At 34.8% G+C, this 18,883-nt stretch overlaps 1 protein-coding gene across 3 annotated transcripts in view; it reads left to right on the top strand.

Annotated features, from left to right (window-relative positions):
• GPHN (gephyrin) overlaps nt 1-18,883 on the top strand; it is a 535,238-nt gene that overhangs the window by 420,186 nt on the left and 96,169 nt on the right. For all 3 annotated transcript variants that reach the window (XM_045565470.1, XM_045565461.1, XM_045565478.1), the window contains one exon: nt 9,758-9,895. In XM_045565470.1, the coding sequence (XP_045421426.1) occupies nt 9,758-9,895 (138 nt within the window). The remainder of the gene's footprint in view (nt 1-9,757; nt 9,896-18,883) is intronic.

The raw sequence follows: 18,883 nt of genomic DNA, 5'->3' as shown, positions 1-18,883 counted from the left end.
AACTCTGAAGTTTATATTCCTGAACCAGAATGACAGCAAAGCAAAAGCAAAGAGGAGAAAGGTCTGATGAAAGAGGAGTGTAGGAAAGGGGAGGACTGTGTCTAAAAGCTGGTATTTTACCATGGTGGCAATAACCAGTACCCACAATTATTAATGTGTTTATATATTACTAATCCTGCTAATAAGGGCAAGAACCTAGGGAACCTCATCTGAGGTTCTTTCTCAAGAGCCCTCAGTCCTTAAGAACACCTTGTAGTGAAGGCCAGGCCCTAGAGACAGTCATGAAAAGCTCCTGGGGATCATCTGAAGCTATCTCAGGTCTAAAGACTTTGCTTTCCTTTGTGGGAATATTAGCACTTGATTCCTATATTTATAGCTTTTAAAATTTTTGTACTTTTTAGTGTTTTAGCAAATTTATTTTGTCATTATTTCTTCTAATACCATTTTATTTTTTCACTTGTTATTTTTTACCACATTCTCTCAATTTTTCCTATTGGTGATACTAACTTTGATTACTTGGCTAAGGTGGTAACTGCCAGGTTTCTCTACTGTAAAATAACTATTTTTGCTTTATACTTAATAAGTACCTTGTGGGATATACTTTGAGACCATATAAATATGTTGTTTTTCTGGAGGCTTTTACCTTCTAGTCTTAGCATCAGTTGATTATTTTTGCCAAAACCAATTATTACTCTGATAGTTGCCAAGTGGTGATTTTCTAATTCCAACATTTCTTCATTGAACAGTTAGCCTTCTGTTCTAACAATAATTTTCAAAAATCATTTCTCTGTTTATATTAGCATATTTTCTTATTTTTATTTTAATAAATAGATTAAAATCTGTTACTGTCCTAATTTATTTTGATGATCAAGTTGTACCAGGTTTGGCCAGAGAAAGGCTCTTCAAGCTTGCTCTGAGATCCTTTTGACATGTTTACATCATTATTTGAGTATTTTCTCACTGAAAAAAGTTGTAAAGGAAGAGTAATTTCCTAGGAAAACTAAAGAATGAGAGAAAAGTTATTCTAGACAGAGAGAACATCATATGCTATGGCAGGAAACTATGAAATAGTACAGTGTATTATGAAATCTACAATATTGTCAATTTTCTAGGTGATAGAATAATGAGTGAGAAGGCTAAAAAAGAAGCAAGGAAGGGTTTTAGAGACTATTTTAAGGGATTATAGTTTTATCCTTTCAGTGACAATGAACCATTGATATAAATTATGGAGCTAACATTTTGTGACAACAATGCCTGTTTTATCATCTTGTACAAAAATCCCACGAGAATTTTAATTTTTTTTAATTCAGCTCTAGCAAATAGCAGTCCTTCCAGCCATGCTTTCTGGGTTTTTAAAGAAATGCTGAGTCTCATTATATTCCAATTAAATTGGAGATGATATGAGAAATTGTTTTCAGATGTACAAAGGACCTATAGTCCTGAGCCTACAAATGTTACCATTGCCAGTGTTTCCCTAGAGCTTTGGAACCAATTTCTATTAATTGGAGAGATTTATATGAAAGACTAAATGCTTCATACATCTGAGCTACACATTGTTTGAATTACCAAAGCCCTAACTATTTAAGCTGAACACATTAGTGTCATCTTTGCTCTTTAAGTTTCCTAGGAAAGCTATTCATCATCTTAGGTGGTTGCTGTTCAGAAAGATCCAGGAAATAGATATATAAGGAATTCAAGCTATAAACACTATCTGAAATAGAGTCAGTAACATTAATGGGAACAGAATATTTACAGCGTATCCAAAGAATGAATAATGATTTACATTTTAGATACCTTAGGAAATTCTTTTTAATGATTATTTTAAAGAATAAAATTTCATCCTGAGGTTCTGAATCTAATCAAGATGAACTTGCATGAACATCTTGTTTCCACTGTATTCTGTTCTATAATCTGAAAGCATCTTTCCTTCATTTACTTTTAATTTAAAAAATGGGTTTTCCCAGGAGGCCGAGGCAGGTGGATCGTTTGAGCTGAGGAGTTCGAGACCAGCCTGAGCAAGAGTGAGACCTCGTCTCTACTAAAAATAGAAAGAAATTATATGGACAACTAAAAATATATACTGAAAAAATTAGCCGGACATGGTGGCGCACACCTGTAGTCCCAGCTACTCAGGAGGCGAGGCAGGAGGATTGCTTGAGCCCAGGAGTTTGAGGTTGCTGTGAGTTAGGTTGACACCACATCACTCTAGCCCGGGCAACAGAACAAGACTCTGTCTCAAAAAAAAAAAAAAAAAAAAAATGGGTTTTCAAACCAAGGTGAAACATTGTATATTAAGAATTAACAGGGTTGGGTGTGGTGGCTCACACCTATAATCCTAGCACTTTGGGAGGCTAAGGCAGGAGGATTGCTTGACGCCAGGAGTTCAAGACTAGCATAAGCAACAGCAAGACCTGTCTCTACAAAAATTAGAAAAATTAGCTGGTCATGGTGGTCCATGCACTCTAGTCCCAGCTACTCAGAAGGCTGAGGCAGGAGGATCACTTGAGCCCAGAAGTTTGAGGTTGCAGTGAGCTATGATGATGCCACTGCACTCCAGCCTGGATGACAGAGCAAGACCCTGTCTCAAAGAAAAAAAAAAAAAAGGAGCAGAAGAAGAATTAACAGGCTAAAAAAGATGCATTTCAAGTGAGAAAAATAATTTCATTGGTATAAACAGCTACATTTCAAGATGGCCATGTCGCAAGAAAAAGGTCACTACTTTATAACAAAGATCCTATTGTTACTCTGCTCAGTACGAAAGAATCAATTTTTATTAATACTTTGTGTGCCCTTTGAAGGCTTTCCACATCACAGATATTGCTGTTAGTATTTAACCATGTCTTTGATGATGGCAATCCTAAGTGAACCCATATTCTTTTTGCACCGTGTTCTTATAGTCTTTTCAGTGATTATAACTGCTGCATGGAATATAGGAAATCTCAGTAACATTGTGAGTACTTTCATCCTCATGTCTGGACTGAACCAGAAAATATAAAGGAGACTAGCTAAGTTTTACTTATGGACACCTAGGCTTACTAGAGAAATCTCTAGCATCAGTTTGTGACCGCTTTTCTACTCAGAAAATTAAACCCATTGCAGAGGAGTGGGTTTAATTTAGATGTTATAATAATTCAGCCTGTCACTCTTAGCTCAGTTCATATACATCCAGTGGTGGGAAGTATATCTAGACTCCCTCCTCTACCTCCACCCCTACTCCCATATAAAGATCCTATATCCTAAAGCACTTTGTATTTATGTTTGCCAAGTTAGGTAGCCTGCCTATAAATTATCAGTAACAATCATATAGTAATTTTACTATTGTAAATTTAAATAAATATTTCCTTGAACACTATGATCTTCTTAGTAGGATGCATGTTTTCACATATTTGTTATGATTTGTAGTATGGATGACTTTAATGGAGCTAATGTTCTCACAGATTCTCTTTGTGACCTTCAGTGTTCATATGTAAAACACTACCTCATATGTAAGGTAGCTATCAGAATATATTTGTGGCCAGGAAATAGTTTTTGCTTTACAGGAAAATATTTTCTCTATTCGAAAATAAAACTTTTTCATTATAACCTTCTTACGTTTTCAAAAATTTCTTGTTCCTTCCTTTCCTATTTCTACCTAAATGGATTTTATGGGCTTCTGACTGCTAGATAATAACTCATGTGGCCTTCAAAAGGCAAAAGTTCATGATTTTTTCTCAATTTTTTTCTCTCCAATCAGACTTCTATGCTGGATTCAGAATCAAGAAGAGCGTCAGGGTATGAGGGAGAATAGTTTTTATCCTTTTCCCTGCTGATTTAGTTTTCTAGTGGCCCAAAACAGTAAGAAGTGCTTTGGGTTTGTAACTTACAAAATAAGAGAAGTCAGAGACAACTATTTTTAAGTTTTTTGAAGCTTTCATTTTGAAGCTCCTTGTAAAACACTGGTGTCAACATCAGAAAATAGCTGAAATTGTATTTTTTTAAAAATAGACATAAACAAAAAAAGAAAATAAAACTATTTGATTACCAGATTTCTTTTGGAAATGTATGACTTCTAAAAATGGGCTGCCCCACACCAGCCCTTTGGGAGGCCTCCGTGAGAGACCCTGAGCTGTATGTTTGAGTGCTGTACATTCTTACCCTGAGCCTCCAGTTACTAGTACTTCCCTGGGTTTGTCCCTGGTACTGTCCACAGAGCAATGTTTGTCCACTCTTGATTTGAAAATGGAAGCACTGGATCACCTAGATAGTGGTTTTCTTTCTTTTTTTTTTTTTTTTTTTTTTGAGACAGAGCCTTGCTTTGTGGCCCAGGCTACAGTGCCATGATGTCAGCCTAGCTCATAGCAACCTCAAACTCCTGGGCTCAAGCAATCCTCCTGCCTCAGCCTCCCAAGTAGCTGGGACTACAGGCACATACCACCATGCCCGGCTAATTTTTTATATTTTTAGTAGAGATGGGGTCTCACTCTTGCTCAGGCTAGTCTCAAACTCTTTACCTCAAGTGATCTTCCTGCCTTGGCCTCCCAGAGTGCTAGGTAGATAGTGGTTTTCAAAATTATTTTGGCTACAATCTTTTGTTAAATGGAGTCTTACAGGGACACATGATCATCTTGCATGTGGTAAGGGATACAACAGAACTGGATGTGTTAAGGATACTATTTAGTTGTTCCTTTTACTCAAAAGAGCAGCTGTTGTCTATTTCATTCATTTTATTCTTTTATGGAGAAAGTAAGTGACAAATATTCTTTTTCTCATATTTATGGGTCCAAGTTAACCCTTCCTTATTGGTGAAGTAGCTAACTGTGGGTCATGAATGGGAAGAAGCCTCTTGGCTTCTTCATTTGTTGAAAATACACACATACACACACACACACACACACACACACACACACACACACACACGCATCCCTACTTGCTAATGTGCCAGAGAATTAAAATACTCCTCCTTTTGACATTCCTTTCAGTAAATTTATTATATATCCAAAGGCACCTATGTTAACATGCAAATAGTTTAGCCAGGGACCCGTATTAACCATTAACATCAAAGTATGTTAATTTGTTCAATTTAGCCATTCCACAATGTATACATATTTCAAAACATCATGTTGTATGCCATAAATATATATAGTTTTTGTCAATTTAAAATAAATTTAAAATAAAATAAAATGTTTATACTATAGGTCTATTAAAAAGAGTGTGTGATTAATTATATATCCAATGGGATAGTCACTCTGTGACAGTTTTTAAATATTCAAGGTGCTTAGAGATGTAAAGGGGCAGAGCAGAAAGCACCGCTTTGCTTTTTGCTTCCTAACTTTGGGCTCTGTTTAAAGTATTTGCCATTCAGTCGTCTTTCAAATATTTACTGACTATCTACCATATGGGAGACACTATTCTAAAACTGGCAAAGGATACAAAGGTTAATGAGGTAAAGGCTTTGCCTTCAGTGAATTTATAATCTACTAACAGGGCTAAGGCAAATATTTAAATATCTATAGCATAAGATGGAGACTGATAGGTGCCAGAAGAGAAATATAAACAAGATACAAAATTATTTTAGAGATGGGAGAGATTATTCGTGCCTGCTAGATAACCACATTACAATTTCCAAAAAAACAACAATAAATAAGATCTACCCATCTCTATAGTTAGAGAACCATCAGGTAGGTGGTTTACTATACTCTTGCTCTTATTATTTATTTATTTACATGTCTTTCCTTTCTGCTGGACTGTAATGTTCTTTTTTTTTTTTTTTTTTTTTTGAGACAGAGTCTCGCTCTGTTGCCCGGGCTAGAGTGCCGTGGCGTCAGCCCAGCTCACAGCAACCTCAAACTCCTGGGCTCAAGCAATCCTTCTGCCTCAGGCTCCCAAGTATGTAATGTTCTTTATGGAAGGATATATCTTACTGTTAGTATCCCAAGTTCCTAACTGCCTGGTTCATAAAATGCACTCAATAAATATTTTGTTGAATGGATGTATATATCACTGATAATCAAACTTGCTGTTTAATAAGAAAACTTTGGCCAGGCGCAGTGGCTCATGCCTGTAATTCCAGCACTTTAGAAGTCCAAGGCAAGAGAATTGCTTAAGGCTAGGAGTTTGAAACATAGTGAGACCCCATCTCTATAAAAAAATTGTAAAAATTAGCCAGGCATGGTGGTGCGAACCTGTAGTCCTAGGTACTCCGGAGACTGAGGCAGTAGGATCGCTTTAGCCCAGGAGTTTGAAGCTGTAGTGAGTTATGATCACGCCACTGCACGCTAGCCTGGGCAACAGAGCAAGACTCTGTCTCCTTAAAAAGTAAATAAATAAATAAGAAAACCTCTTTTCTATTCTATTACAAAGCATATTCAACAGATAAGACCTATACAATTAAGAAGTAGAATTTTCTTCTCAGAAACTGAACATATTTTAAAAGGACAGCTCTTATAAGATTATAAACAATTTGTGCCATAAAGTAAGTACAGCATATCACAGAAAAAATCAGATCTGAGACCTATGAAGCTGAATAAAAAGCAGAAGCAGCTACATCTATCATTCTCTCCAGTTGCACTGCTTGTAGCAGTATGTTTTTATGGTATTTGACTGACTAGGGCCAAACCTCAGTGAAATGAGATATAAATAAATTTATATTTCAATTTTAAGTGAATGGTAAATCACACATAATCCTTTTTAAGTGTTCGCCTACAAATTTGAGTAGAAAATGTTATTTTAATTTAGTACTAAATAATCTTCGAGCTTTGAAAATCTTGCAATTTTGATTGTCCATAAGAAGAAGTATTAGGAGTATAACCAACCTTATATATCTTTTTCTTTAGGTACTTATGACAATGTCATTAGTCTTAGAATGGAAACGCTTTGGGGCAGTGCCCTTAAGTCAATTCAGTGACTGCATCTGGAGTAGCTACTGGGATTGAATAGAAGTGCTAAATTTAATAAGATGTAATGGGCAGAAACTCACAATCTTCTGATGGATATATATATAAGCATTATAAAGTGGTTTAAAGAGATGGGAGCTTATTTATCTCACATATCAAAAGTCTGGAGGCAGGCAAACCAGAGCTTGTACAGCTGCTCTACATTGTCATCAGGGGCTCGGACTCTTTTTTTCTTCTTATGGTTCCATACTTACTGTGTGTGTTTGCATCCTCATGGTTGAAAAATCTCTATAACACCTCCCAGTATCCAGGTAGAAAGAAGGTAGAATTCTAGGACAAAACATTTTCCTCTTAAAGCCTTATCTCTTTATCTTTTTATGTGTAATAGGAAGCCTGCCCCAGGGATTTCTCCCTACATCTCATTGGCCTGAATTATATCATAGGGCCACTCCTAGCTACAAAGTGGCTAGGGAAGAAGGAGATTGTGGATGGCAGTTAGGACAGCCAAGCAACAATGTCAAGCAGTTACTCTTTTTTCTGTTTACCCTTTGGGATAAACACTTATAAGGTTCCAATAAAATGCCAAGTTATTTATGCATGAAGGTACAGTACTCCAAGAAGTCTCTTTTTGTCATTAAATGATGCATTTGTTAATTCAACAAATACTTATTTTTTGTTGGTTAATATGTGCCAGTTAACTTTTCTATGTATTAGGGATAACAACAGTGAACAAAAAAACAAAGTTGTAACCTTTCATGGAGCTTATGTTCTACTAAGAAGAAGGCTATAAGCAAATAAATGCAAATATTTACATATTATAGATATATGGTTATGAATATACACATATGTATGTACATGTGTATATATATGTGTGTGTGTATATATAAATATATAGACACATAGTCATATATATATGTATGTGTGTGTGTATATATATCTCCATGAAGCAAAGTAAAGTAAGGTAAGGGGAATAAAGAATGATGATAGGTATTATCCCATACAGCGTGTTCAACAAAGGCCTCTCTGATGAGGTACTATTTGAACAGAGACCTGAAAGAAGTGAGGGATAGATGGAGCTATAATATCTGGAGAAGAATGGTCCAAGCAGAGGATACAGAAAATACAGAGGCCATGAGAAGAGATGTACTTGGCATTATCGAGAAAAAGCAAGGAACCAGTGAACCGGAGCACAGTAAATATTCAGAGAGAAGAACAGCAGGAGCCATAATTTGTTGGGCCATATGGGACATAGCACAGATTTTACTGTAAGTGACATAGAAAGTCATTGGAGGGTTATGAGCAAAGATTAGCACAATACAACTTACAATTTTAAAGGATCATGAAAATGTATGGAGAATAAATTGTAGTGTGACTAGGGTAGAAGCAGGGAGACCAGTTAGGAGGCTATTCAGTTTCCCGGGAAATTAATGATGGTTATGGTTCCAACTATTATAGTAGTAGTAGTGGGAGTGGTGAGTAATGATCACATTCTAGATATGTTTCAAACATAGTTTAAATATAAGAGAAGATTCAAAGATGTCTCCAAAGTTCTGGCTTAATAATTGGAAGAATGTCGTTGCTATTTACTGAGATGGGAGTTGCAAGAGAGTAAGACATCATATGTGTGGGATAGCGGGGTGGGGAATCAAGAGTTTGATTTTAGTCATTTTAGGTATAAGTTGCCTATTACACATCCAAGTACATGGTGGATGATTACAAGTCTGGAAATATATATCACCTACTAGCTATTGGATGATACAAATATCTAGAGTTTAGGGCAGAGGTTAAGAATGAAGATATAAAATTAGTAGCTTTAGTGTATGAGTGATATTAATGCCATGGGACTAGATTAGGTCACACAAGGAATAGACAGCTAAATAATCCTTCTCCATGACTTTTTTCAGAAGAAAGAAAATTTCCTATAAAATTCTAAATAAATTCAAGTTTGACAACTTCATTTTACTAACTAGTGTATTAAGTGTCCAAAGTTTAGTGTAGTGGTTGAGGACATGAACTCTGAGGCCAAGACTACCTAAGTTTGAGTCCTGGCTCTTCTGTTACTAGCTCTGTTATTTAAAGATGTATAATCTCTCTAAATATCTCTTTCCCCATACATAAATAAGGATAGTAATTGTGCCTCACCATAAGGTTGTTATAAAGATTAATGAATTAATTTAAAACAATGCCTTGCCAGCCTGAGCAAGAGCGAGACCCCCGTCTCTACTAAAAATAGAAAGAAATTATCTGGCCAACTAAAAATATATATAGAAAAAATTAGCCAGGCACGGTGGCTTATGCCTGTAGTCCCAGCAACTTGGGAGGCTGAGACAGAAGGATTGCTTAAGCCCAGGAGTTTGAGGTTGCTGTGAGCTAAGCTGACACCACGGCACTCTAGCCAGGGCAAAAAGAGCAAGATTCCATCTCAAAAAATAATAATAATAAATAAAACAATGCCTTGACACATAGTAAGTGCTCAAAGAGGATTAGCCAATATCATCATTAAATTTCATCAAGATTTGGCACATAGAGAAGAAACCTTGAGTGAACTTGAAAACTCATATAACACTGGACAGGAACTAACAGTTTTTAAAGACTAACTATTTTATGTGGGCCCCTTGAGAATTACATAATTTTTTTTACTGCCTTACAATAAAATATAAAGCTATTAAAAAAAAAAAAAGATTTGGCACATAATGTAACATTGCTAACTTGGTTTAATGTTCTACCATAGAAGGCTATATTTCAGAGGCAGGAAAAACAATTGTTGACCTGCTAATCTTCATTTAGGGACATTGGAAATTAGGAATTGTTGAAATTTATAAGTCATTCCCACTTTTTAATCAGTGTTTTAGCATCATATTCTCAGTTATTATCTTCCTATTTAGGTCATAGTGCTGTCGATATCACCAAGGTGGCTAGAAGACACCGCATGTCTCCTTTTCCTCTGACATCTATGGACAAAGCCTTTATCACAGTCCTGGAGATGACTCCGGTGCTTGGGACAGAAATCATCAATTACCGAGGTACTGTTATATTTGCCTATTGTCCTTTATTTTATTCATCTTTCCAAGTAAGACTCATATAACATTAACACACAATTTTCTTGAAAGAGAAAGATTATTCACCATTATCATCATCATTCTTTTTGTTTCTTATTTCTACTCCACTGTAAGATCAGCCTTAACAGTATACACAGTAAACAAAACACCCATAAAACTTCTTTTTCGTACAAAATGGAAGAAAAATCAGCTGTGTTTCTGCTCTCCATCAAAATACTGATGCTCTAAAGAGGGGGCTATCAGCACTGAGTGAGGAAAATAATTAACTCTGAGTCTGTCTGATGTCTTTTCTGTCAGAAATGGGAAATAACTAATTGTGTCTTGTAATCATGTTTTCCAGTTATGGAAAATATACATTTAAATGTAAAAATATTAAAAAACAATCAGTTTATCTAAGGATTACTGAGAAGTCAGTCTGATCTCAGCTTTTCTGCTTCACCTGTCTTCTCAATTTTTGTTCTTAGTCTTGAGAGCAGCTTCTACGGAGACAATGGATATATAGTGTGCCCCAGTAGTTTGTTTTTAATCAATCACTTCCATTTCTTTTTGGGGGGGTGGAGAAAAAATGTGGAATGCTTCATAAATTTGCGTGTCATCCTGGCACAGGGGAACAACTTCCATTCTAAAAATTCAGCATAAGAGTTATATTTAAGCATCCAGTCACAGAAGACCAGCCTTTTATAGAGAACACCAAAAAAAGAAGTTGTATTTAGTGCAATCTGAATAAAATATAGTTTCTTAATTGTTTTTGTTATGCAAAAAGAAATAAAACAAAAGGTTAATTTTATAAATAAAGAACTTTATTCATAGAATCATAAAATATTCAAACTGTAATAAACATTGAGAGCATTTATACAAACACCCTAATTTTTCTGCGAGGAAACTCAGACTCAGAACGGCAGAAAAGGAAGAGGATTAAGGTCTCAAGACTTACATTCTTCTTTTTACTACATGATAGTGCTCTTCTTTCAGCATTAAAATATTTTTTAAAATAGTAGCTGACATAACAAGTTATGTTAAAAGACCTAAAATTAGTGAAATCTTAGATGTCAGATTTTAGCTCTTTGGTCTCTGACCCAACTTAGAAATTATTTTTATATAGTTGCACTTATCCTGCATCTTGGATTCACATTCTTTTAGATATATATATGTATATATAGATATAGATATAGATATAGATAGATAGATAAAATTAGGATTAAACCTTTTGTTTTTATTTTACTCATTAGAAACTCACTACAGTGGGAAATTAGTCAGGAATTAACTATATGATTTCAGAAATCAATTTTAATGAAAGTTTTCTTTATTATTAAATGCAGATTATTGAGATATTTATTGATATCAACCAAAACCAAGAAATTTTCAGAAACTATGAATGTAAACTTGAGTTGTCACAAAGAATTAGTAATACTGTACCTATTATTGATATAAATTAACCATCCCTTGTCTTGTATTATTTCAAAGGCATTTTCCTTAACACCAGTCCTTAGAACAATCTGTGTATTCCATTTAGACAGAAATTCTAGTTCTTTTAAAAAAATGTAGACAGAAATTCTAGTTCTTTTAAAGAAAAAAAGTAGTTTGAAATGACCATTTTATTTTTTCCACTGGAAAAAAAGTGCTATCAGATGTATTCTCTTTTCCCTTCCTATGCTTGTTTACACTTCATTTGTTCATCAAATCAGTTGTCACTCATAAGTGAGTAAACTCTTCATGGATGGTTAACTTTTTGTCAAGTGTTTCCACGCATGATGATGAAAAATAATAATGAGGTTTACATTCAGCCTTTTATTTGGATCACACTCAATTTTTTTGCAAAAGAGTAGTATCATTAGACCTCCTCAGCACTTTGGTTAGGGGTTTAAAAAACATCATATATAAAAACATAATTGAGCTTGTACAACAAATATTTATTAAACATCAACTAAATCTCAGGTACTATGTCAAGTCCTGTATAGACAAAAATGAATAAAAATATGACTTCTGGGCCAGGCGTTGTGGCTCGCACCTGTAATCCTAGCACTTTGGGAGGCCAAGGTGGGAGGATTGCTTGAGGCCAGGGGTTCAAGACCAGCCTGAACAAAAGCAAGACCCTGTCTCTACAAAAAATAGAAAAATCAGCCAGGCACGGTGGCACATGCCTATAGGCCCAGCTACTCAGGAGGCTGAGGCAGGAGGATTGCTTGAGCCCAGGAGTTTGAGGTTGCAGTGAGCTATGATGACACCACTGTACTCTAGCCTGAGCAACAGAAAGCAAGACTCTTGTCTCAAAAATAAATAAATAAATAAAAATAAATTAAAAATAAATAAATAAAATAAGACTTCTTCCCCATGGATCTCATAGTCTAGTGCAGAAGAGATAGGTAAATAATGTGGCCCTTGTCTCCCTTATTAGCTCTTTTGCAGGCTTACCTTCCTTTGTCCGTTCTCCTCCTTGAAGTTTTTCCTGATGTCTACCTCTGCCTTTCTGTAGCTGGGTTAACAACCCTTCCTTTATGTTCCCACAGCATCTTGTTCATGTGTTTTACAGTAGAACTGACTGACATATTTGTTCATATCTTTAGTAAATACCCTAATAAATAATGTGCATATAAAAAAGCAGAGCACTCTAAGTGTGAATCACTATAAATTGAATTGTCTTAAGTTAAACAAGGCCTGTAATTCTTTTGCTGAAGGGAAGAGAATTTTCCCTAGAAAAAGGATAAGAAATTCATTGTCACTACACTTTAAAGTGTTATCTTTACCAAGTATATTTTCATTTTAATGAGCAAATCTTTATAGTTCACTTTCATTTCAGCTAGATATACCTCTAAACTGTTTAATTTCATTTATTAATCACTGAGTAGGAAAAGTATTTGGGGGGCACTGAGAGGCCTTCACAGTTCTCTGAAATTCTAAATATTTTGCCTCTGCAAATACTCTTCAATTACAGAAGCCCCTAGAGGAAAGCCAATGTTTTATGAGTGGAGTCCAGAACCACTGAATCTGTGAACCAGTTTGGAGCTGTGGTACCTCAATATCTCTAATGATTTTTGTATGTCTGAGAAGATTCAATAATAATCCCAGGAAACTAAGGATATAACATGTACAGAAATGCTAAAAGTGATTGTTGTGAAAGTCATAGACATAGAGAACTCTATTTCCGAGTATAATACATGAAATATTTAGAATATAATAGAAGAGGGTAACTTGGACATCAGGTAGTCTCTCTTACTTTAAAGACAAGCGAACCTAGGACCAAAGAGGTATAATAATGTTCTTAAAGTTAGACATACAGTTATTATTAAAGCAACTAGAACGCAGGATTGTTAACTCCCAGTCTGGGTTCATTTCACTATAGCACACTGCATCTGAAATCAGTGAGAAAATTATTCTTCTAATGCAAGTGCCTAGATGTGTATGCATGTATAAAGTGTTTTCTGTTTGTTTATCTGTTTGACTACTGGTGAATTTTCTATTGTCTCTGGTCTGTCCTTTACCATATCTACTATTTTCAGCTCCTTTTTGCAAGCAAGGCTTTTAAGAAGAAAGTGCTCCACTGAGATAAATAACTTTCCTTTGGTTTCTTGGGATAGGTATACCTAGCATAACAGTAGATGATAATATTTGTAAGCCTGCCATTTATGATTCATTTTCTTTACTTGTAAAATGCATGACATGAATAAATTACAACTTCATACTTGGTATAGTACCATCCACTAGAAGGCAGATTAAAATATTTTGGCACCATTCCCTGAAATTCCCAATCTTTTTCAGGTAACAATGGAAGAACTATGAGCTTTCAATAGAAGAAATTTTGCTATCTTGGGAATTTTATTTTCAATTATAGACTCTAAGCTTTCTTAAGATTACATGATGAAAGACTTCGGGATCTTTCCTGGGTTCTTTGTTTTTCCACTTCAGCAGTTCTAATCAAGGAATCTTTAAGCTTTACTGTTGGAACTCATTTTGGAGCAGAGAAGGATCTCTTTTTAGAATATTGACCATAGCATAGAGGCTATGTTCCTGTCTAATTTCCAGCTAATTAGCTGCCTAAAGATAGGCAGTTATCTTAAGCTGAGATTCCCTACCCCCTAGAAGAAATTCAGAAGCTGCTGATTCTAAGCAGTGAGAAGTCCTCACCAAGGCGGTTCACAAGTCATGCTGTGAGTTCATTAACTCTTCCTGATGGTTTAGGTACTATCCAAGAATAAGGAAAAAGGAATTAAGGGATATTGGAAGGAACTTTGCCACCAGACACTCTCTACCTTGCTCTACCTTTTACTAGCTAAGCAACCCTGGACAAGCTACATAACCTTTCTGAGTCTTATCTCCCTTCTTTGTAAAATGGAAATAATGTCTACCCAATATAGGGCTATTGTAGGATACTATTAAAGGAAATAATATTTATAAATAATCTAGCTTTCACTAAGCTGCTATATTTAGAATTTAGTAACTGGTTCTCTTCCCTACATTCTCCCCACATGGGAATTCTAAGATCATAGCCCTAGGATAAGCACTTGTAAATTACAGAGCCAAAGCTAGAATTCCTTGGCTCAGCTCCATTTGTTGGTTCACATCAACAATCTCTAGATCCTGTACATATTTTGATATAATCAAATTTAAATTCCATCCACCCAGATCATTCAGGAATATGTGTCTGTCTCATTAGAAAATTTAGTTAAGGAGCATTTTTCATTGTTTATGTGCTTATCTCTGATTGAGTGTTACATAATTGAAGCAAAGAGTTGAAATATTTATTCAAATATCTCAAGTGAAAGCGTACATTTTGATTATCCAAATTACTGACTCCCATTTCTACTGCCAGTCTAGTAAGTTCTTCACCTAGAATGATCCCATCTACTTGTAAAAGGATATTGGTCTGTGCTGGCATTTGCTATAGATTTTTTCATTTTTCTGTGAATGTGGCCTCTTAAACTCATTCATAATTCCCTTCAGGTATTCTTATCTCTTTAGACTGTTCAGTCCATGAACTTTATTACACCTCTAAAATACACACTCAGGTACAATGAACACTATTCTGGTGACAGGCACACTAAAAGCCCAGACTTCAACATTATACAGTGTATTCATGTAACAAAAAATTTGTACTCCCTTAATATTTTGAAATTTAAAAAATGTACATCTTATTGTATTTTTCTGTTTCAATATCTTATTACATCATTACCTTTACACTTCATTCTTAAAAAGAAACATCTCAATGCCTCGATATAATTTTAATGACATATATGTATGTATGTATGTATACATAATCACAACCTATAACTAATCATGATTTTTGGATCATATCCAAAAATTATATTACCAATCAGCCCTCTGTATATGTACTTTCAGGTGCTTTTTTCCCCCATTATGGTGGGTACCACATATATGCCTTTACCATTCAGCCCCTTTGTGTGGAGGAGTTATTTTCATAGTTATGCAATTGAGTAAAATTACTTACTCATATAGGAATCAGGCTTATAACCTTTGCCTAATTGCTCTGTGTCACAACCAGGTAGACTAATCTTACACACTTCCTTCTATCATACCATTATATATTTACTTATGTATTTATTCTATCATTAAAAATTAAAGCATATTATAAATGTATTGCACTTTAAGCAATTCTGATAGAAAATAATTCATATTTAATCAAAAAAGTAAAGGAGAATTAATTTTTCACTAGGATTTTCTAAGTTATTTTACATTGTTTTTGTTGACTATATCTGTGATCAAAACAAGGTACAGGCTGGGTGTGATGACTCATGCCTACTAATCCTAGCACCCTGGGAGGCCAAGGTGGGAGGATCACTTGAGGTCAGGAGTTTGAGACCAGCCTGAGCAAGAGCAAGACCTCACCTCCATAAAAAAATAGAAATAAATTAGCGGGCATGGTGGTATGCACCTGTAGTCCCAGCTACTTGGAAAGGTGAGGCAGGAGGATCACTTGAGCCCAGGAGTTTGAGGTTTCAGTGAGCTATGATAACACCACTGCACTCTACCCAGGTCAACAGATCAAGACTCTGTCTCAAAAAGAAAACAAGAAGGTACAATCTTTAGATATGATTCTTAGTTTTTCCATTATTTTGGGGTACCTTATTATGTTTCCACATTTTCAATATACATGTCTTATTTGGTATAGTTTAGTTAGGAATTTTTTAATTCAGCATCTATTTTGCAGTGCCATAGTCTGTATTAATAGGATTAAGTTAGGATTCAGAATGTAAGCAGTGGAAAAAGTTTTTCAGTTAAAATGGAAAGAAAATAGAAATTTTCTAAGAAAGAATAGCATCAAAATACTGTATTCCTGCAAATACAAAAATTTCTGAGAAATGTGTCAGGTTTTTAGAAATGATAAGTCATCCCTCTCCATTTTAAATGTTATATTGGTAGAATTATGAAAATTAAAGTGAAAAGGGACAAACTGAAGTGGCAGTAAAGGATTTGCCAGTACCAGCAAAACATTTACTAGAAATGAAAACTTAGTAATAGCTTTTTAAGTTAAAATTGATTAACTTTCCCATTAGAGCATACAGTGCTGCAGTAGTTACCTTTTTGACTGTTTTCTCTAGTAAAGACTTTTCAGCTCCTGGCAGGCTGTTAGCTCACCCCAAGCAGCATGGGCTAAGTGCCAGGGAAACAAAATCTTTCTTTTATTTAATTGTGAAACAAACGCATAAGAAGAAAATTAGAGACAAAAGGATTCTATTGTAATCAACAACACTCGTAATGTGTCTGAAAGTGTATAAGAATGGAATCAGTTTGCAATACCATTTAAAATTTTAACTTGATTTTTCCAACAACAGAATTTATTCAATATATTGTATATAAACCTGAATGATTTGGCGAGACTGGTGGAAACCTGTGACTATAATTCCTTACTAATTTCTTTGCTTTGATTTTAGCAAAATGAAAATAAGCCACCAATATTTGTTCAAAATCAATGTCATAATTGGTATACTGTTATATGTATTTCTTCTTTAATCCCATCTAGGAGCTCTGTTTCCTCATACATTGTTTTCTGTTTATAAAATATTTCTGATATATTGACCTTGTTTTCTTTTTTATTAATAACCACAGTAATATCATAATATAGGACCAATCAATGTTGGAAAAGTAAAGAATTACATTTAGAATACTAAGATACATGGTTCAAAATTGCAACCTATAGGAAGAAGATATTTTTTTCCTGTGGAGCATATGGCAGTTTATTATAGTACAGTGACTGAGAGATTTTAAATTATTCAAGCTATAGAATGAACATTTCTTTGTTTTGCATCAAATCCTGACCAACAAATTCACCCCTGGAACATAAGTGCCACCGATTTATCAGTGAAACCCTACTCTTTTGACCCAGGTATGGCAAGGTTTCCAACATTAAGTAATGAAAAGAACAAATACTTGCTCTCAATTGAAGCATTTTTGTGACATCAAAAACAGTTTAGATAGTTTTAAAAATTATTATTTCCCCTAAAAAATGCATCTTTCATTTTAATTAAGTTGAAGCTTTTTATAGTTACAGTTATTTTTAAAACTTAATATTTTATACATAGAAATGAACATATGTAATACAGATGTAAATTGTGACAATAAAATAAGCATCATAAAACTCTAACCCAACTTAAGAACTAATTCATTACCAATTCCCTTTCATCTTTTTATACTGCTAAATCATTTCTAGTAATCATAACATTTGTATTTATTCCAAATTCTATAATCTTGCATAAAGCTTGTTTTATATTTTATGACATAAGAACAGTAATGCTTTCCCTTACTCATTATATTGGCTGATAATGATCATCCTTAGATGGAAAAACACAAATGCACAACACAGTTGCACTTTGAACAAGCTATGCATTTTATCAGAATAGGAATTTTATTGTACTATTCCATAAACATTTCTGGATTAACTACAGATTAATTAATGTATTGGTTTTCACCAAAGGAGATGTTAACCCATAAACCATTCAGTCTGTCTCAGTTTACACGTATGTAAATTCTGGAATACGTAACTATGACCCATGATGCACCAAAATTTTGTCTAGTTAGTCTTTCAAACAAAGGCATGGGGACTAAATTATATTGGGATAGACTTGAAGGCATCCACCATGTTAAATATTTATTTTAGTGTCTGATAAGAAACCATGAAGCTTTCTTTAAGTATGTTATACGGGCATATCTCATTTTATTGCACTTCACAGATACTGTTTTTTACAAATTGAAGGTATGGGGCAACCCTGTGTCAAGCAAGTCTGTCAGTATGGTTTTTCCAAGAGCATGTGCTCACTTCATGTCTCTGCATCTCATTTTGGTAATTCTCACAGTATTTCAGAGTGTTTCATTATGATTATATCTGTTATGTTGACCTGTGATCAGTGATCTTTATGTTACTCTTGTTATTGTTTTGGGGGCACCACGAACTGTGCTAATATAAAACAGGAAACTTAACTGATAAATGTATGTGTGTTCTGACTTCTTCATCAACCTACCATTCCCCCATTTCTTTTCCTCTCCTCAGGCCTCCCTATTCCCCGAGACACAACAATATTAAAATTAAGCCAATTAATAGCCTCTAAGTGTTAAAGTGAAAGGAAGAGCTGCAAATCTCTCATTTTAAATCAAAACTTCAAGATGATTAAGCTTAGGGAGGTAGGCTGAAAACTAGGCTTCTTGTGTCAAACAACCAAGTTGTGAATCCAAAGGAAAAGTTCTTGAAAGAAATTCAAAGTGCTACTCCAGTGCACAAGAATGGTAAGAAAGTGAAACAGCCTTATTGCTGATACAGACAAACTTTGAGTGGTCTGAATAGAAATCAAACGAGCCACAACATTCCCTTACGCCAAAGCCTAATCCAGAGCAAGGACCCTAATTCTCTTTAATTCTTTGATAGCTGAGAGAGGTAAGGAAGCTACAGAAAAAGAGTTTGAAGCTAGCAGAGGTTGCTTCATTAGATTTAAGGAAAGAAACTGT

This window comes from Lemur catta, chromosome 1, assembly GCF_020740605.2.
Source record: "Lemur catta isolate mLemCat1 chromosome 1, mLemCat1.pri, whole genome shotgun sequence".
NCBI classification, from domain to species: domain Eukaryota; kingdom Metazoa; phylum Chordata; class Mammalia; order Primates; family Lemuridae; genus Lemur; species Lemur catta.
This window is presented reverse-complemented; position numbering and strand designations above follow the sequence as displayed.